Genomic DNA, 20560 nt, shown 5'->3' with positions numbered 1-20560 from the left:
GCAGGAGTAATGACAATTCAGCATTAAAAAAGGTTTTATTGATGGTATTTGTCACAAAATTTAAGATACCACTTTAAAACTGATCCCATGAGAGAACAGTAAGTTTTGATGAAGCAAATATATGAAGCCACATTCCTTGCTTCCCTGAATCCAGGATATTGGCTGCTCTACTTGTGCCAGCTGGCAGAGATTCCCAAGGGGCTGTGTGCCAGGTATGTGCCGTCAGAACACTCCAGCCGCTGCTGCTCTTCTTTTCTGTGCCTAGACCTCTCCTCCCAAGCCAGAGACTATGAGATGAGGTAGGAGCCGAAAATACTAGCTGCCGTTGGCATAGCTGGGGAATGGCAGTCTCTTGGGCTTAATGGAGGAGAAGAATTTGCTTTACAATTCCTAGATATATCTGAACTGTATTTCCTTACAATCAAGTATAGGACACATGGGGTCAACATGAACATGACTTACCAGTATCCTCAGGCCCCGAGACTGTTTCATGTATTATTGAGGCATGGTTAGGCACCCATACTAGTAGCAGAATTAATCTTCTTAATTATCTAGAGATTTATTTGTCTGTCAGTGTGGGGTATAAACATCTGACCTGCTAAAAACTGTTGGTAAACACTTGCAACCTTTTAGGAGTAATGATGAGTTGAATTATTCCTTTCTAAAATCTTTTTCTAACTTTTTTTTTTTTGAGCTTTCATGTTATGACCAGAGAGCTATTATGCTTTCTAACTTGTTGAACAGCTAAAAGCTCTTGGGAAGATGCAGCAGGCTACCTGCAGGTATGTTGAATTAATCATGTGGACTAGCACTATCCCAATGTCACCCTGCGGTCAGGCCTGCTCTCTGGCTGAAGCAGCTCGGAGGTGCTGCCCTGTTGCGCGAGAGACCTGGATCAATAAACTCCCTCTTCCCCACCTCCCCTGCACGCTACCTTTTTGCTGGCTGCCTGGAACATGGACTTCCCCCAGCCACACGGGGTTCTCTCAGTTGCAGCCCGTTCCGCTGCTGGTTTCAGGTATTTAAAACATATCCCTTCTGGGAAAAATCCCAAGTTTTTGAATGAGAGGCAGGTTCTTGTGAGACTTCGGCTGAAGGGCGTGAGAAGCAGCGGCCAGGCGCTGACGGCGGGAGCCCGCGAAGAGGCTGCGGCGGGGGGCCGGGCCCAGCGGAGGCCTGCGAGGACCGAACGCCCTGAAGGGACACTGGGCGCCGCGCCACAGCGGCCGAGCGCTGCGAGGCTATGGGAGGGGACAGCGGGGACCTGGCTGGACTAGGTGGAAAGCGCGAGGGCGAAGCGGCAGCGAGCGGGACCGCGGGCCGCAGCGGACACCACAGCGCGGCCGGTACCATGACAACACGGAGGGAGGCGAGACGAGCTGGAAAGCGCGGCCCTACCAGGACATCCTCTCTGGCCGCTGGAGGATTTGCTCTCTGTGGCGGCCGCTCCTTCCCCCAATGGGAGGCGGCGGCCGACAGCATGGCCCGGCATGCACCACGGCCTCCGCCTCACTTCCCGGCCTGGCCGCTAAGATGGCGACTCCCATGCACCGCCTCATCGCTCGGAGACAGGCGTGAGTGTGGCGAGCGGCCGATGTGGGGCAGGGCGTGGGAGGCGGCGTGGTGAGGGGTTTTTATAGGTGAAACCGGAGCGAGGGGAGGCCCGCCGGGCAGCGGCCCGAGGCAGCCGCCTACGGGGAGGGGGCTGCGGAGCGGCGGCTGCGGGGCCCAGGCAGGGCCGGGGTCTTCTGCGCGAGTGTGGGCTCTGGGTCCGGGTGCTGGCTGAGGGCACGGAGCTCCGCCCTTGCAGGTGCACCGCATCCGAGGCAGGGCGCTGCTCGTCTGTGAGGAAACAGCTCCGAAGTACGGCTGGGGTGACCCGCTTAGTGGCACCGTTGCAGTGAAACGATGAGAAGGGAAGCGGGATTGTGGAAGAGGAGAGCGCTCTCTCGGCGCTAACGCTGGTTAGCGGCCTGTGGAGGGAAGCCGCCTCACGGGTGACGGCATGCTGTAGTGTCGGTGGGGTGTGTAAGATCTTGTTGTGGTCGCTGATCTTCACTGTAGACTTTCAGCAGTCTGATAAAACAAAATAAATCCTAGATTAATGTTTTGATCTGCTTACAGAACCGTGAAAGGAGTGTGTGTGTGGAGCAAGCAAACGACCTTTACCCAGACAGGGCTATTGTGTTCAGTTAATTCCCCAAATACCAGAGGGACCTGATTGCAAAAAAAAAAAAAAAAAAAAAAAAAAAGGAAAAGCCAATGTTTTTGCTTGTTTATGTTAAGTACAGCAAATGTGTATGTTCTGCTCTCATGTATTACTTGCATTGGCTTTTCATTTATTTATTGGTTTGGGTTTGATTTTTTTTTTTCTCTTTAGAATAATTTATTTAGTGTGTTTAAATTTTTGGAGTGTGTTTGGGGTTTTAACCTGGTCAGAAGAGTTGGATAGAATATGAATGAGTTCAGTATTCTCTTTCCTTTTTCATTGTTTATTATAGTCTCTTTCCTGTGGAAAGTAACTTAGAATTTCAAAGTACTGATGGAATATGTGATCTTTTAAGTTGCTATTTTATATGTGTCAATTATTTCTTGCATTTCTTTGATGTCTGTGTGCTTGAATTGTATATGCTGAATGTGTATCTGCTGGCCTTTGCTTCTAGGCTGTGGTTATTGATCGCTGTTTAAAACTGTACTTCAGTCTCATGCTTTTCATTAGTGTTAAAACTTAGTGCTGATATGGTACTTACAGATCTGTAGCTGTTGTGCTAGTCTGCTCTGTTTTCCAGGTAATTACTTACATTGCTTTTAGGGCTTGATCATTATCTTTTTAGCTCACATAGAACTGCATGCCCTGATCATGTGAGTAGTACTAAAGCCCTGGAAATACAGTTATATTACTGTTGCTTTAAATGTTCATTCTCTTCTTGTGGAGACAGGTCTGGGCTAGTTTGTCATGAAAACCACATTTGCCTATTTGGGTTTGCATGTTGATGAAGAGGAGGAACATCGTCATTCTGTTTATATGTAACTCTTAGATCCAGAAGTCCAAGGCAAGACAAAGCAAACCACTCAAAGATGTTGGGGTTTTTTTGTTCACTGCTAGGTATACTGCTTCCTGTTCAAGTCAATTGTGCAGTGTAGGCTATAAGCTTAATTAGTTTTCTAGTGCTGATTTAGATTGGTGTTTATAAGGCTAGACTATGAAGCCAAATCCTCTTTGCGTTGAAAAAGTGGTGGATGTTCAAAACAGGATTCTCTTCGAGATACAGTAGCACTGTCACAAAAAGCGATGGATAGAGTTGAAAAGCAATGTTTCTTTTGAGAGAAAAATGCTCACTACTGGTTTGTCACTTTGTGCTCTCTAAATACTAAATGAGCAGTCTAGGAACCTGCTCTTAGTTAAGCCAAGGCTGTGAGTTTAGGTGGGGGCCTATTCTTTAAAGTATTTTGGAAAAAAAATGATAGAAGGTGGAAGTAAGTTACAGAAGCTGCGATGAGCTGTATGGGAGGTACAAAGTCCTGATTTCAGTCCTGGATCTAAAACTAATTTGTGATTCTGACCTCGAGTGAGTCACTTGACTGGTATATGAATTTCCTTATTTGTAAAGGGGGCAGGTGTCTGTGAGAAGGTAGCAAAGCAGCTACATTCTGTACGTGTCTAATGTTCCTGTTCATGTCCTGACTTAAGGTAATAGCTAAAGCACACATGAATGTCTAATCATAACTGTATGCAGTTAGGAATCTGCATGATTTAAAAATATGTCTTTTTCAGTAGGTAGAACAGACTTGGAGTCAGTCACTTAAGCAATTCTGCATTTTTATAGGGAAGCAAACAAGCAGCATGTAAGATGTCAGAAATGTCTAGAGTTTGGACATTGGACGTATGAATGTAAAGGGAAGAGAAAATACCTGCACAGACCTTCGAGGACAGCTCAATTAGCGAAAATTCTTAAAGAAAAAGAAAAGCAACTATTACTGCAACAAAGGTAAGATTGGCAGAATTATAACATCTAGTTTATTAATGAAAAAGTAATTTTGTATGTGGGTGGGTAAGGTGGTGTCCTAGACCTAGATCTTTTCTTTCAGACTGTGTGGTGCTTGCTTAATATTAGAGCTGGTTTGTATGTTAGGTGGAATATATACACTCGGGTCCCAAAAAATTAAAATGTTGTTCATTAACACCTACTCATCTGAAATACACTAAAAACTTTTTTTGGCCTGCCTGAAAAAGTCGTGCACTAAGCCAAAATTAAAATAGTTGGGGCCTTTTTTAGTGGAATACTGTTTCCTGAATTCCTTGGTTGATTTCTTATGTTATGTGCTAGCACAAGCAAGTTGGTGTGAAAACTGTAAATGTATTTATATCGAAGATATTTCTATGGAGGTTCTCTCACTTGTGTTTAGGTTTGCTGTTAGACTGTGCAGTTAAAACTTGGTCTTCTGGGTATGACCTGACAGTGGATCTGTGCCAGCACAGCTTCTGTATGTTGCTCAGTGTGAGCTGTAATGGCTAAACAGATGAATGAGAGTTGGATTATCAGGTGTTTTTAACTCTCAAGCATGAAGTAAAAACATCTCGCTGAATTGCATAACTATTTCCCGTTTTGACATCTGAGAAAGTGAAAGATACCTGCAGCTAAGCAAAAGCCTGCATATGTAATGTGATTTCCTTTGCACTTTGCCCTGTGACTAGACTTTAATGCTTCCCCCAAGTTTAATAGTTGATAATTTAACAAGCAACTCCAGGTGACAAAGAGAAAAATAGAGTAGCACATTAGTTTTCTGTGAAATTCCTATATATGAGGGTTTCCATTCTGCCATTGCAACTCAAATTTGGTTGTGGTAGCTGGAGGGTTGTTGCCTCAGCCCCACTGAGGCATTTACAGTACCATTTATAGCCATTGTAGCTAAAACTGTTGAGGATTTGGAAACATACTGTCTGTCACGGCTGCTTGCAGCTCAGTATGTTGGCTGTAAGTCATTGCTGCCAGGATGTGAGTTATGGAAGGGTGTTCACGCTTTTTGCTCTGTTATCTTAATGCAGAAAGAAAATGGGTGCTAACCTCTAGCAGTGAGGTCTGGTTTGACTTCGTCAGCTGTTTCAACTGAGGCGGCACTATGAATCAGAGTGCTGAAATACTGACTTAAGTGGAAACCCGTTAGCTTGTGTTGAGTGACATAAAATGTTTGAAATTAATTTTGGTCCAATGAGTAGTTCTGAAGCAATTGTAGTCACCTGGTATTATAGGTAAGAAATCAGGAGTGCTTAGGTGCTAAAACTTGCTCTGTTTGGAGACAGTTTGGAAGAGTTCTTCAGAGACTCAAGATCTTTAAGACTCGGATTATTTCCTTGTTCCTTTTCTGCCCTATTTCCGTTGAATTCTGCAGGTTAACATTGGAAGATAGTGAATTGAGGGCAAAGTTGCTTGTTCCCTGGCTATTGTGCTTGAGTCCATGTGGGGGATAATTTTATATAAGAGTTACAGGACTGTCCAGTGTCTGACATCAGTGGAGGGTTTTTTGAGCTGTAAGTCTTACCAGTCGACAGCGTGAGGGGTATGTGGTGTGAAAAATCATCTCATAAAAGGAAGACGAGGTAATCCTTAGATGGAAACAGTTTTTAATCCTGGTTAAATTGGGCTGGATTCATAGTGGTTACATAATCCTAAGCTTTCTGAATCCCCTTGACTGTGCCATGGGGTTTCCCGTTCCTCAGATGCCAATGTTACACTATTGAGGATGAATCTTATTCTTCATGGAAAGAATTTCCTAGGTCGCACCTTTTACTTTTTGTATAGCTTGCTTTGGAAGGTTATTTCATGTGTTCAGAGAAGTTGGGTCTCCTACAGGTCTGCTTCAGAGTATTCGTATCATCATCTTTAAAGATCTAATAATGAATTATTAACCAGAAGGTAAATGTAGTCTTATAAGGTTAATGTTTACTTTTTGACAATTGCATACAAGATTTTTCAGAAGTTAACTAATTTCAGCAGTTGTTCCAGGATCCTTCTATTTGCCCTGTGTTGACCCCATGATTCTGATGGACATTATGGAGGTTTCACTTACTGGCATCAGTAAAGCTGCTTGCTTGTCCTAGAGTAGGAGTTGGGAGGGAAGGAAGTGTAAGGAAATGTTTATTCCTTGGTGATGTTACTGCGTTGAACGAAAACCAGGATGCCTAGAGTCTTTTTTTTTTATGGTTCTGAAGACAGTGTGATGCCATAGGGAGAACGACCAAGTGTCGTGAAGCATATTTGATCCGCAGGGGACTGACTACTATCGGTTGTGTAGTTTCTTAAGAGTAGTGAACTCTTAGGCTTATCCATACATTAAACGCTAGAGGGAAGCATAGACCTGTACCACGGCAGCCCTGGTTACTCATATGCCAAACTAGGTCCCGCCCTCTAAAAGGTGCTTTGGGATCGAATTCTGTTTACTGGCAGTGAGTTCTCTTACTTGTGAAACACCTACTTACCGATGCTAAAGGTATAAAGCCCTAATAAAATAAATGTTAACATTCAGCAGTCCAGGAGGGATTATGATTTTGTTTCAAATTTGAAGACGAATGAATCTTCCTCTTGCCCACAGATTGCAGAGAATGTGGAAAAATCTTCTATATAATGATAATATTTGTATACCATATGTATGAAAAATTTCTCATTTTTCTGGCATACAAATTCCATTGAGTACTTTTGTGGAAATGCATTATAATTTGCACTTAACACTTTCTTCTTTATGCCCTTTTCTGGAGTCTATATCAACACATTCTGCTTTCTAATTTATAAATGAAATATATTTGCAGCTTTTACTTTTATTTTGGGGGCTTAAGATGGCTTCTAATAATAGGTTTCAGTTGAAGAAAAAGTATCCTGGTTCATGAAAGAATGTACAACTTCCTCATATATCATTGACACATCAAGTATGTTGTAAGTATATGATGAGAGACTACTATAATCATACATATACATTCCAGGTTGAATTATGTGCCATATATCTGCAATGGATTGAGAAGGGCATGTGACTGGTACATTTGACTGAAAGAATTTTATTTAAAAAAAAAATATCCAGAAATGAATACTGTTTTTAAAAAAAAAAAAAAAATCCTTAGAGTTTTGCTAAAAGAAACTTTCTTCTGTGTCATTTACTACTAAAACTTTGTGATTACATGAACACATGGGAATCTGAAAGGTAAATAGCTGGAAAGCATCAATATAAGTAGATCTGTGTCTTTTTGTGCTTGAAATGCATATTAAAACTACAGATTAATTCAGTGTTTTACCCTTTGTTTCAGTCAATTTGGTTATTGCTAAATATGGTTATGCAGAACTTTTTTGCATCCTTTTCTCCTATGCATTTCCCATCCCAAAATGTTGTTGTCTGTGTAATATGAAGTAAAGAATAAAGAAGAGAAAATCATAATTAACACAGAAAATTAGAGGTGAATTGCTGCTCTTTTGTTATTTTTCCTTTCCTGATTTGTAAGTATTGTTTTTCTGGTTGGAATAGTGACTGAAAATAGATGCCAAATGAACTTTGGGCAGTGTGGCTCTCTGTCAGTGGGATACCAGTGTTCTAATATTAAACACAGTTCTACTGTGCTGCTATTTATTTAGTTTTCCTGTTGTATTAATCAAAGCCGTTGTTTCCCCCCCCCCCCCCCCCCCCCCGCCTTAATTAGCACTGGAGAAAGTACTGCAGAAAGGAAGGCCAAGAAAAAAAGGTATGTGGGGAACGATGACAAATTGTGCAGCTGTTTGTGTGTGATCTTGCACTGGGTATTGCAGCAGGCAGTTTGGAAGGGGTGTGTAGGGAAGGTCAGCACTGCAAATACAGTTTTGATTTTACTGACTTTAGCCTGTTACAGGCATTTGTATGAGAAATATCTGGAGAATTTCTGCTCTTCCCTGTCGAAAAAGTCTAAATTCTTTGTCCTTTGCTTTTGTCCCTACTGATTGTCCTATCTTTGTGATCTTGTTTTAATAACAAAAATCTTCCCATTTCTGCCTCAGTTTGTAGTGTGTAGTTTAAACAATTGTGTAAGAATGGCATACTGTTTTCTAGTCTGTGATTGCTCCACCTACCCGTCTTGCTCTTCCTTTTGTTGTTTTCATTCCCTTCTCATAGCAGCTGTCTGTCTCTCAAGCTTCGTCTAGAGAATTAAATAAAGCATCTAAAAAAAAAACCCCAAAGTCACCCAACCCCAAAACCAAACAAAAAGCTCTTGATCCCAGACCAAACCAAAATCCAGGAAGTAAACCTCCCCCTGCCAAGGTTCTTTGAGCCAAGAACTCTTTTTGACATTATTTCTACATCACTTCACATTAATGTTTGCTTGGGCATTTGCAAAAATGGTTCAGGAACAGCTAGAATTCAGGCTGTAATACTCCTGCTAATGTTGTGAGTTTTACTTATGAAGGATGTCTGTATAGTAATAGCCTCATTTATCTATTCACATTTAGCTGTTTTCTGTCTCTAAATCTGATCTTCTAAAAACAGGTTTTGGAAGCTTTTATGACTAGGCCTTTTGCTTTGTGTGGAAGTCATTAAATAAACCACAGCAGTTTTTTAAAACACAACTTTATTTTAGTCTGTCGTGTAGAATGTGGCTTTATTGGAATGCTTCTTGCCAAGTCTCTCAGTTCTGCTATCAGAATGTGTTTTATCAAAGGCTCCTTTCTCAGTAGCGTCCATTTATTGTTGGGAGTTACTTAAGATTAGCGAGATCATAAATTAACTGATTTTTAAACAGTGTAGTTCAGACCTCTTCCTGCCTCAGCTTTTTCATAGGGTGCAGTCTTCTACTTATGATGTTCAGAGAGTATAATGATTTTCAGAGTATTCGTGCTCTAAACAAATGCAAAAATGAAAAGAGCAAAAGGATTTATGGAGATTGGGGTGGTTTGGTCACTTTTTCCCTTCAAATTTTAAAAGTCTTCTAGGTTTGAATTTTTATCCTGGTTTTATGCAAGCACCAAAACTGTCAGTATACATTCCCTATTTTATGCTATTTATATTTTTTTATTAAGATACAGGAAGAATTAAATGCAGAAAATTTAGCAAAAGGTTACCGTTGAATATGAGTTTCAGATGTTTTTTAAAAAAACGCAAAAGTTAGGGTTCTGGCAGAAGTGAGCACTAACCTTTTACATAGTGTATGTTTGTTTTGATATAAACAGTAATAAGCAAGCTACAGGCTTAACCAGAAAAACAGGAACAGGCAAAAGAGCTGTTGTACAATCTTGCGACCTCAGGTGACCCAGAGCTGTCTTCTGGGTGCATGTTGACTTCAACGTTCCCATACAGCATGCTTTGGTTATTGAAAGCCTGTTTCATTCTTGGATCACACATAAATCTACCTGTCTGAAGGACAGAACCCTGTCTTAATTCACCTGTTTCTTCAGGCACTCAGCTGTGACTGTGCCCAAGACTGTAGATTCGATTTAAGTAGCATGTTTAAAATCCCCTGGGGCTGTGAGATGATTCCAGTAGAATTAGAAAGGACAAAAAGTCTCAGGGGAGGGTGATAGCATGTATTACAAAATGTAGCAGTTCCACAGTTGGTGCATAGAATCAAAAAAGATATTAACAGTTGAAAAGTTGTTTTGAGGAGAATAAAACTTTGTCTGCTGGAGAAATTTTGTACCTTTACAGGGGTGTAGTAGACCCAAAAATCTTAGATCTACTGATCTATAGGATCTGGATTGTCAAGTTACCTAACTAGGACAAGGTGAAGTAGGTGATTTTTACTTGCTACCAACAGACCATGTATGAAAACAAGTATCTGCTTGTTTCTTCTGTCATAGATCTAGCTATTGCTTTCCTCTTAGAGAAGCGGTATTAAGTGTTACATTGTGATGTTTCTGTTGAGTGGTTTCAGATCATAACTTAAGTATTGGAGGTCCATAGACTGCTTCTAGGGATTCTGTGAAACCTTGTTAGGAAAATAAAGTTCAGTCAAAGCTATCATTCAGGGGATCCTCTGACTGTTCCCTGCCCCTATGAATGGCTCTGCACATCTAATGAAACTTTAGATTGAAACTGCTACTCTCACCCCCCACATCTTAACAGTAGTTTTTCCACAAACAGTAAATCTGTATTTAACCAGCCCGTACGGATTTCTCTTTAATAAACAGCCATTGTGTCTGCACACATGGAGATAACATATTACAGATGTATTATGAAAACTTCAGTGGTTCATGGATTAACACATGCATCCACAACTCTCAGCTGATTGTGACCGTGGCTGATACGGTGAAAAAACATTACTCTCTAACAGTCTTAACACAGGCATTTCCTGAGTCGTTCTATTGAACCAAACCATCTGATAAAAACTACTACATTGATTTTTCTAATGGAAAGAAGATTCTGCATTACTATATCTAGCACTTTTGCATGCTGTTTGGTTGACTTGGTGGGAAGAGAGGTGAATTAGTACCTTTACACTTCATTTGGAGGAAGATCTATGGGAGAACTTAACTGTACTTTCTTGGAATTCATATTGCCTTACTTAGAGATGTTGATCTTGAGAACAGTCTCACTAAGGGCTAAACATGGCGGGGAGGTGGGGATGAGAGGATAACAGAAATCCACTTTGCGTTCATAATTCTGTCTTTATCTTGGACTGCTTCCACCCTTTCTCTTCCACCTTGAAAGCATAAGCATCTTGTAGTGGCAGGTAATTTGGGTTCTTTTGCCAGGAGTAATCTAAGAACAGTTTCCGATGAGTACAATTCTGACATTTGTGAAATCACTGATGAAACTTCCACCAACTGTTACATTGCCAAAATTTCACTTCTTATTACAGTAGTGTGCCAGGGAACTGATTTTTGTTAATTTTCCCCAAGGTTTTAGCTGTACAGGACAATCCTACTTCTCCTGCATCCTTGTTCTTCTGTTTAGCCAGGCCAGTAAAGACACTCGTCATTACTCTGAACAAGATCCTTGCCAGCTTTCAACCGTAACCTTTTCTGTAGTCTTCTTTTGGCTTACTTCATGTACATGGTGTCACTCTGCCATTGCTCAAATAGCCAAAATGCATTTGTTCAGAATTGGAGGGGTGGAGTGGGTGGGCGGGCACAGGACTTTGTCTTAAATTGTCAGGCCTGGAAATTTTCAGGCCAGATAATTGGACCTTTGGATCGTAACACAGCAGAATGCTGTGTAATGAATGCTTTCTTTAGCAGACCTGTTCTCATCTGTGTATATCTTTTCTTTCAGATCTAAAAGCGTGACCAGTTCCAGCAGCAGTAGCAGTGCCAGTTCGGCTAGTGATTCCTCATCTGACAGCGAAGATTCTTCTACCTCTTCTTCTTCTGACGATAGTGACAGTGATGAGAGCTCTTCTACTTCCTCCTCTTCTCCATCCTCGAGTAGTACTTCTTCCTCTTCAGAGTTTGAATCGGATTCTAGTTCCTCCAGCAGTAGCAGCAGTAGCACAGACAGTAGTTCTGATGATGAGCCACCAAAGAAAAAGAAGAAGAAATAGTGCGGTACAGTGTAGAACTGTTGTTCAGTGATGATAACACTCTTCAAAGATGTTTTGAGCACATGATTGCCAAACAGTTTAAATGGTCAACATTTCTACTGCTAAAACTTTCTAAATGTTTTGCATAGTTGTTCATAGGACATGAAAGGCATTAAATGGCACATGAGACTTACTGAAAGAGTATTTTTGTGGTTTATCCTTTTATGGAAAATTTTACTTTTTTAGTTCAAAAATCTATCATCAGATTTGTTTATATGAGCTAAGGTCCAGTAACCTGGATGTTTACATGCTGGAAAGCAAAAGCTTTTTATTGCAGATCATGCTGTGCATCATATGCTACTATGTTTATGACAGCTTCATTTACATTTAGAAAATCCTCTAAGCTATTAGAAGCAAAAGTTTTACACTGCTGGCTGTAGAGCACTGTCATTGTTGAAATTGAATGCACAATGTTGCACACAGAGGGCCTTCTATCTCACTGTTAACAAATGTATTATATGCTGCTGAGCTTTTTCTCTGATGGCTTTTCCTGATGCTTCCAGGTTGAGTCTTAACTACAACATAGAACTTTAAATAGTGTTAATTTGTTAATGATCAATATATTACTTGTACTGTACAGAGGCTTTAGTCTTTTCAACTCGCTTGTTTCCTTAGCTCATGTATTTATAGTATTTTCTGAGACACAGAGTGTCTCTTGCAGCAGTGTCTGTGTAAGGAAGAGGAGCAGTGCACAGTGAAAGAATTATGACTGATGCTGCTTAGGAGTTTCATCTTTGTGCCTTTTTTTGTAAATTAAATGTATCCTAGTGAGAGAAGGGCTTGAGTGGGTGTTTTTCAGCACTCCATTAGCTTTCCATACAGAACATGGTCAGTGAAACCAGAGATATAGTAGTAACAAACAAAGATGGGCACTATTTTCGAGGAGATGGGAGAAAAGGTTATTTCACTGGACACTCAGTAAGAAAAGGAGTTGCTTTTAAATAGAGGCCCCAAAGGAAAGTGTTTCCCTTTTGATATTTTTGCAAAAAATTGTTGTGTAATGCAAGATATACCAATCCATGTTGTTGGCCACATGGTGGCTGGCATTATGGTCTGCAGTATCATCACTCCATTATTTTTATGTAATAGTGTGTATGTGTCTGTGAAAATCTGGCATGGGAGAAGCAAGTTAGTGCCAAAAAAAAAAAAAAAAAAAAAAAAGGCAAATTCCAAACATACGGCAGTTCAAGTATTGCTGGTTGCAAATTTGAAGTTATTTGTTCTTTTGGTGGATTGAAACAGTTGGCATTAGTATTCTGATTTGTGATGGCAGTCTCCTAAACTTCTTATTGTTGGAGTGCCCTTTTTTGGGGAGGGGACATCACATGTGGAAGAATTCCTAAATATCTTGGTTTAGGTAAAATATAGTAACTAAACTATTTTTTATATTTTTATGGAAAAAGTAGTGTGTAGAATTACTTTTGAATAAACTGTGCTTATTTAAATGTTTGAAAATGTATGTTGTGTGTTTTAGTCTGTAATCATTACTGTGTTTTACAGAACACACTGCAGACTGCAAATAAAATTACCAGCAAATGGTTTTAAGTCTTTTTGAGTAAATGTACCATTTAATGGGAAAAGTTAATAAATTATTAAACGGTAATTGCCAAGTTCATGCTTACTGCAAACCCAAATGTAAGTGATATCATAGTAGCTAATCGTAGAACGGTTTGGGTTGGAAGGGACCTTAAAGATCATCTAGTTCCACCCCCCTGCCACAGGCAGGGACACCTGCCACTAGCCCAGGCTGCCCCCAGCCCTGTCCAGCCTGGCCTTGGGCACTGCCAGAGCTAAGCGTGTGTAAGCCCTTTGGATTAGAGGGCGTTATAGTGAAGGGTTTAGGGCTGTCTGGGCAGTTCCAGCAAGCCATGCGTGATGCCCGACGCAGGTGTGGCGGTAAGCTTGCTGTCAGCAACCTCTTTGTTGAATGGGGATGGTTGAAGAGGGATGTGGAGCTCTTCTGGGTGGTGGTCCCATCCTACAAAAAATACAGGTGTTAGTTCAGTCAATGCTGAGCAGGGCAGCACCAGTGTGGGTGTGAGGGCTATTCAGAAGCGGGGGGATGGGGATCATGTCTCTGCTGTGTGCCTCTGCCATCCTGCTCAGACCATGTTGTACATTCATTTCTTTAATGTTATTGGTGTTTGAGTGTAGGTGTTCCATCAGAAGTGCTCCACACAAGTGTATTACTTCTACCCATTAAGTTGCCAAGAAAAGAGAGGTTTGTTAGACAATTACTAAGTACTAAAGCCAGTCATTAAAATCAGAGGGTTGGTCCTTTCATAATCTGTTTACCTTTGGTGTCTACAGTCGGACAAATTGGGTCCATTCACAGAGACAAAAGGACATGCTTGTGTATGTTCGGTTGTGTCAGCAGGAGCTGGGATAAGATAACGTAATTACAGGTGATATTAAGGAGACCTTAATTCAACTTCTGGGCTGATGTTGGCTCATGAGCAGAGATTCAAAGAGGTGGCTTACTGCGTTCACTGTGTGTCTGGTACTGCCAACTGCTGAAGTCCCTCTACCCTTATTTGTTTAAAATGTGTTTAATTTCAAATACAGTATTTTGTTGGTTTTTTTAATTTCCCTGTTTACTTTGTCTCTATGTATTCTTATTTTACAGAGTAAAACCCACCAGCCTGTTGATCCTTACCAGTTCATCTTTCACTAGATCACATCCTTGTATCTGAGTGGATGCTTTTGATTCAAATTTTTTTTTCAATGGGAAAGGTAGTTCTTTAATTACTGTCTTCCAAAGCTCTAGGTTAAGTTGAAAAGATCATTAATTTTTAACCAGAAATTGTTATATTTGCTAAGCAGTTACACAAGGCTTGTGTAGCTCTGAACAGCCTCAATTTAATCCTTCCAATTACAAGTACAGCTGCCGTTGCTAATTGAAGGGAAGCAATTGATGTGGGCTGGTAGAAAAACAGCCTCAGGTAAAGGCATCACATTTCAAGGAGAAACGCTGGGAACCGAACCGGTGGGAGAGCAGAGGAAGGGAGAGATAACTTGATCTTCTAGTCTGGGTCTTTATTAAATCAAACATCTGTCAGTCAGAAACAGGTTTTTGGGTGCCCTCAATGAAATTGCATTACACAGTCTGTTGTGGATTGATAGATAGATTTTATTTTTTTTTAGGGAGGAGTGCTTAATAAATAGGACTTTTGCTAGCAAATGGATTTGATTTATAAAGAAACGATTCAACATACCTTAGCCCCATGGGTTTAATTTGCTTTATGAAATTATATTTATTTAAGCTCTGCCTTTAACCAGACACTGAGACACCAGTTGTGGCTGAGGCAGATCTTCGCAACCTGATTTCGTTACTCGAGATGTGTAAGGGGAGGGAGGGGTGTAATAAAAAAACATAATACCAGGACATGTTTGATTTTGGAAATTTGATGTATCAGAAGTGTCACTGGCAGAATGTAATTCTAAAAACATCATTGAAACGGATAGGAACAGTGTATTTTTGTTATTTTCTGTTATTTACAGTACTGTGTTACTTTCCTAGAGAAGCTGCCTGTGCCTTTCCTTCCCTTTATAGAGAAGGGAACTTACATGTGCGTTTAATTTTCAGGTAGGTTGGGGCTCCACCCCAATTTGATTGCCTTTGTTGTGTCATTGGTGGGATTTCAGCATCACCACAAACATTAGATTTCACTACCAGTTAGAGTAGCTATGAACTGCTTCAGATTGGCTCTAGATTTAAAACTTTTATTATGACTTTTTACATAATTTTTCTTTGAAGGGTCTCTGCAATCATAGTATCAGAGACTTTTTAAAAGAGGATTTAGGTTCTGGAGTCTGTTACACTTATGGGGGAAAAAAAAAAGTCGGTGTGTTTTCACTGTTCTGCTGCACTTGACTCAGGTATTTCAAGCCATTCAAAAAGTATTACTTGGTAACAGCCGAGCTCCCGGTAGAACCATGCTCCAGTGCCTTTCAGAATCAGTTTATGTGGAAGAAGTGGTTTTTGTTTAAATTAAAAAAGGTTTACATAGCCTAGTTATAAGTTTTTTCAAAACGAGCTTCTGTTGGAGATGCTTGTTCAAGCCGCTGCCGGGAGGTTCGTATCCTGGCGGGTGCGGGGGGCAGCCCGGGGGGGCCGTGCCCGTTGCCGGGGGTCGGGCCCACCCCGAACGCCGCCGGGGAGCGGAGCAGCGGGCAGAAGAGCTCAGGCCTGGCCCTGCGTGCCCGGGCAGGCGGCGGGGCCGGGGCCGCGCCGGGCACGGCTCTGCCGTGCGGGAGTTCACCTTCCAGTAGGAGGTGGCCCGTCAGAAGGGCGCGGGCCCAGCGGCTGGCGGGCGCAGGGAGCGCCGCAGTGCGGGAGCGCGGTATTTACGTGTGGATATTTAATCGCCTGCGAAAGTGACGGGGTTTTAACCGACGTTAGCGGGCGCGAGCGAGGCCGGCAGAGGGCGCCGCGGGCGGGAGCGCGCTTCAGGGGCGGCCACGTGACGAGCTGCCCCGCCCCGCGGGGTCGCGTGCTCGCGGGAGTCCCCCCCACCCGGTGGGTGGGTCACGTGAGCGGCGGCTGGGGCTGCGGCGGCGCGGGGGCTGTCGGGTAGCGCCAGTGCCCGGCTGCGGGAGGAGCCGCGGCCCGGCAGGACGGGCGGAGGGAGGAGGGAGGCCGGAGCCGGGCGAGGGGCCGAGGGCTGCCCAAGCCGACGTCGCCGGCCCTCGCCGATCTCGCCTCGCAGCCAGCGCGGCCCCGGCCCGCGATGGAGCGGCGGGACCCCTGGGGAGCCGCCGTCGCCACCTCCCGCCTGTGAGCCCGCGCCCCCCCCGCCCCCCTCTCCCCGGGCCTCGTCCCGGCCGGGCCTGCCCCTGCGCTCCCCGGGCGCTCGGCGGCGGCGCCCCGCTCCCTCAGGCCTCTTCGTTCCCCGCCCTCCCCCCCCCCCCCCCCCCCCCTTCCCCGCCCGGCGGGCCGGTGGCGGCAGCCAGGAAATGGTCCGGGCCTAGCGGAGCGGCGAACGGAGGTGAGACGCGGCCGGGGGTGGGGACGCGCCGGGGCCCGCCGCGGGGATAGGCCCTCCCGCCGAGACTGGCACCCCCGCCGGCGGGGGAAGGGCGGGATCCCGGTGCGGCCAACGTCCCCTCCCCCCGCCCCCCCTCCCCCCCCTCCCCCCCGGCTCACTTCTCGGGAGCTTTCCTGGCCCGCCCCGCCGTCCCTGCCCGGCCGCAGCCCGCCTCCCCCCGCCAGCGCTACCTGCGCGGCCCCGGCCCGCCGGGCGCCTGGGACGGGCCGGTTCGTGGCGCATCTCCTGTTTCCAGCGGCGGAGCTGCGGCGTTTCCCCGCAGACGGACGGGGCGAGGGACGCGCCGAGAGGAGCTGCGGGACCGGCGGTGGGTGGCTGTGTCGGGCCCCGGTCCCCCCGGCCCGGCCCTCCCGTCTGAGAGCCGGAACCCTGGGAGCGGGCACCCGGGGTGCATCTGGGGGCCGGTGGGGCCGGTGCCTTCCCCTCTCTTAGCCGATGGGTTTAATCCTTTCCCAGTAATTGACGTCAGGGCTTTGTTCCTTCCCCTTTGCTGTCAGTGCTTTAGGCCCGGAGCTGCTCTGGGGATGGGGAGGGCAGGGCTGGGTGCTGCTGGTGCTGCGGCGGCCACGGGAGGTGGCTCCGGTGGGTGCTGCCGAAGGTCAGGGGAGGGCAGACTCCGGGGTCACAGTCACATCCTCCTCGCAGGTGACTGGATAGTTGTTATGTAAAGCATCGTCCCTGATGAGGGTTGTGTTATAATTTGTAATCATAAGAGCATTTGCTTGACGTTTCTTTGACCTGGGCTGATCAGTGGGTTAGTCGTTCTTTTCCTTTTTCCAATGAACAAAACGAAGCAAGGAAGTGTTGGGATGTGTAATGCCCGTATCGGTGCTTTCAGTCCCTGTGTCTTCCATTCACTTCTTGAAATGAGAAAGTGATTAACGTCATTTTGGGGGAAAACGGAGTGCTTATACCCGTACCTCAAATTCGGCCTGAAAAGGTGATGTACTGATGAGAAGAGAGCGCCACCTCGCAGGTGGGGACCCCTCTGTTTCACAAAGCCTGTCTCCTCAACTTACTGCGGTCTTGTTTGATTATTTACTTACGAAGACTGATGGTTTTAAATGTTTGCGTTTCCTTCCACTGATGTCGGTCAGACCTCCTGCTTGCGTCTGTGTGAGCTGAACAGGCACTTACTCAGCATCAGTAGTCTTTGAAATCAACTTGTTCTGCTCAAGTCTGTGCTTTTATTTGTCACCTTATTGCCAGCTCTCTTCTGGCAGCTGAATTCTCATGGGTATGTTTCTGGTTCCTTACATTTCTTTACAACTTCTGAGTACTTCTCTTTAAGTCACTGGAACACAGTGTTTTCCAGCCCAGGGGCGTTATTGTGAAATTGGGTCTAGTCAAGGCTTTGGAGGGGAGTGATTGTACACTTGATTTCTCATTTTGTTATCTCCTCTAATGAGAGGAACATTATTAAACTCACAGTGGTCCGGTTGTGTCGTCTGCCCCAGCAAGGTGTGGTATAGGTACTGTGTATGGGTGTTATACTGTAGTTATACAGTGGCTTGTAATGGTAATCGTTTTTTCTTGTTGGTCAATAACAAGAAAAAAATTCTACCCTTTGGCATTGTTAATATCTTGGCTTGATTAATATCAGCACTAGTTTTTATGATTTCCTAACTGCTATACCGTATATTTGCAGCTTTGTGCAAGATCAAGCTCTCCTCTGTTGAACAGTTTTAGCAATGATGAAAGAAAATAGTAAATTTAAACTCTAGTCTCAAAACCAGTTTCAGGTCCCTGATATTTCCTTTAAGCATCTCTGCAGTTCTCATTTTATGACTTTTATCCTATGTCTCAAAACACTGAGTGAGCAAGACTGAGCCTCTGGGGTAGGTTTTTGTGCAAGAAGGCACACTGCAACCAAAAAAAAATAGTTCATATTTGTGCGGTTTGCATTCTTCCCAGTTCTAATTCTCTGAGCTTGATAAAACATGATAAAACTTCACGGAAATGTTAGTTGGATTCCTAGGTTGTCTTTTTCAGTAAGCTGGAATGTGCAAGTGCTTTTGCATGGTTATGACCCAACTGTTTTATAAAAAGATGCTGGATACTTTTATCTGCAAAAGCCATACACTTTGTGGTGTTCAGGTTTTGTAGAGAAACAGTCGCAGCAGAAAGTTGCCCTGACTTTACAGTTGGTAGATAAGTGGGCACGTATGTGCTAGTTCCTGCTTCCTTTGCTAGCTCACAGCTGGCAAGGATGTTCTGCTGCACTTAGTTTTCCACTGTGGTTGCTCCTGGATGTTGGATATGACTAAAGACATACATGACTTGTGCGTTACTGACAGAGAGCAGTTCACAGCATCTTTTAAAGTAGACAGGGGACTCTGTGACCAAGTAATGGTGAAACTGCTGTCCCTCCACACCTATTTTCAGTGTTTGTAATGAGAGTTGCCATAACAGCTCATATCTGCTTCTGATGCCTGCCTTCCTGCTCATCCTCTTGTTTTGTGAGCTTTTTAATTATTACTGCTCTTACTCTTTGCTCCAGATCGACAGGAGTCTGCAGGGTTGAGGGTAGAAATATTAACCCATGATACCCATGTCTGAGGCTGAATCTTGAGACGAGAAATCAGCACCTGTCCTATAGGCAGATTTTGCCTTTGTTGGGCATATAAAAAACATACAAGCATCTTTCAAGAGGCTGCCTCGAGCAGCAGCAATGTGCATGTAGAGCTGAGAGGAAGGTTAGTCACGCAGTGTCGCGTTTGGGGTATACCTGTCTGAGGATGTAGGAATAGTCTTGAGATTATAGTGACTCTGAGGTCTTTTTTCTGCTGCAGTAATTGTTCTTGGCCACGTAATTTCAAATTGTTACTCACATGTGGTTTGTTCTACAGGTGTATTTCCTTTCTCTCATGTTCCTACAGTCTCACAGTTACCTTCAACAGAGGCTAAGAAATAACTAAACTTGAGTCCACCTGTCTTCCTTGTCATTTGATTTTAATGTCTGTCTGAGAGTTTGTATCAAAAAAGAAGCGATGTTGATGTCATCTTCACTATGCATTGAGGAAAGAATGCTCTAAATTGTGGGGAGATGGAGAGGCTGAAGGATGAAGGAGGACTGCCTGGAAATGAGTTGGGGAAACTATAACAGATTACATTTAGATAGAGCAGGGTTAGATGTATGTAAAAATATACTGCTAACTGTGTTAAGATAAGAAATCAAGTTCATAGAATTGCAGAACTAAGGATGAAGGAACTTACCTGGCAGTTACACTTCTCTTGCAGAATTGTTCCTTCTCTGCTGTTACTAATGACTAACAAGATGCTCTCCAGCTTGTGAAATGATAGGGGTTCTATCGCTGCTTAGGAAGTGTAACTGCACAGGCTTGTGCTCCTTCCTGTCATAAAGCTTTTCTCGTAAGTTTAGTCAGTCTGATTTTTTTATAGTAGTTCTGTTCTCTCTCTTACTGTATATTTTTGGCCGATGGGAATCCAGATTTATTCTTTTCCTAGATACTTGAACTACATGTACGTACTCCTGTTGAATTAAGGTTTCCCATTTTGAATAATTGTATCTGCTCTCTGAAATGAAAATCTGGTGTTGTGTATGACTTTTGTAGGGGTGCCTAGCACAGCACATAGCTGCAGCGTAGCACAGCTTGCTTCCTTGTCTGGTTCTGTGCCAGCTTCGTACGTGCCGTCCAAAATTCCATTTTCCCTGTAGCTGTGATATTGTTTGTCTCATGCACTCGTGTCTAATTTGGTGTCTGCCATCTCCCCAGGCTCTCAAATTCTTACTACTTTCCAAATTCCTTTCTCCAACTTCGTGTTTCAAAACTCTCTTTTCCCTAGTGTAGCGATCTGTATTTTCTCCCCGAGTGCGTTAGCTTGTAGTTCCTCAAGTTGTCATTTCTCTTGTTCTTACTTGATTCATTAATTCTTGCTGATGACTGTAAAACCTGGTTTATTAACTGGCAGTAGCACCAGGTACCAACAGGAAAAAAAGGAAAAAAATATCTCCTGCTCAGTA

General features: G+C 43.6%; 2 protein-coding genes across 7 annotated transcripts in view; both read left to right on the top strand.

The window, feature by feature from the left end:
• The first annotated feature begins 70 nt into the window (after positions 1-70).
• On the top strand, positions 71-13075 carry ZCCHC10 (zinc finger CCHC-type containing 10). Of its 2 annotated transcripts, XM_055719202.1 has the most exons (4): positions 1448-1574; positions 3828-3989; positions 7682-7723; positions 11221-13075. In XM_055719202.1, exons 1-4 carry the CDS (start codon positions 1459-1461, stop codon positions 11486-11488), a joined length of 588 nt encoding a protein of 195 aa, XP_055575177.1. In that variant the 5' UTR covers positions 1448-1458; the 3' UTR covers positions 11489-13075. The 2 variants fall into 2 exon arrangements, with proteins under 2 accessions (XP_055575176.1, XP_055575177.1); XM_055719201.1 differs by lacking the exon at positions 7682-7723 and having other exon boundaries at positions 71-1572.
• A 2997-nt stretch (positions 13076-16072) lies between these two features.
• The window catches only part of AFF4 (ALF transcription elongation factor 4), a 54250-nt gene continuing 49762 nt past the window's right edge, over positions 16073-20560 (top strand). For 2 of the 5 annotated variants that reach the window (XM_055719196.1, XM_055719195.1), the window contains exon 1: positions 16074-16304. In XM_055719196.1, coding sequence (XP_055575171.1) covers positions 16258-16304 — 47 coding nt within the window. In that variant the 5' untranslated portion in view covers positions 16074-16257. Of the gene's footprint in view, positions 16516-16684; positions 16883-20560 lie in introns of those variants that run through there. The other 3 variants (XM_055719200.1, XM_055719197.1, XM_055719198.1) reach the window with 3 other exon arrangements.

Source organism: Falco cherrug, chromosome 8 (genome assembly GCF_023634085.1).
Source record: "Falco cherrug isolate bFalChe1 chromosome 8, bFalChe1.pri, whole genome shotgun sequence".
In the NCBI taxonomy this organism is placed as follows: Eukaryota; Metazoa; Chordata; class Aves; order Falconiformes; family Falconidae; genus Falco; species Falco cherrug.
Note: the sequence above shows the minus strand (reverse complement) of the source record. Positions and strands in the feature narration are given on the sequence as shown.

What these genes read in the sequence shown, in the direction of transcription:
- ZCCHC10 (XM_055719201.1), top strand. Translation starts at nt 1,244, where the DNA reads ATGGGAGGGGACAGCGGGGACCTGGCTGGACTAGGTGGAAAGCGCGAG. An exon ending in GCCTCATCGCTCGGAGACAG is followed by an intron (nt 1,573 to 3,827) that starts GCGTGAGTGTGG and finishes GCATTTTTATAG; the next exon opens with GGAAGCAAACAAGCAGCATG. An exon ending in CAACTATTACTGCAACAAAG is followed by an intron (nt 3,990 to 11,220) that starts GTAAGATTGGCA and finishes CTTTTCTTTCAG; the next exon opens with ATCTAAAAGCGTGACCAGTT.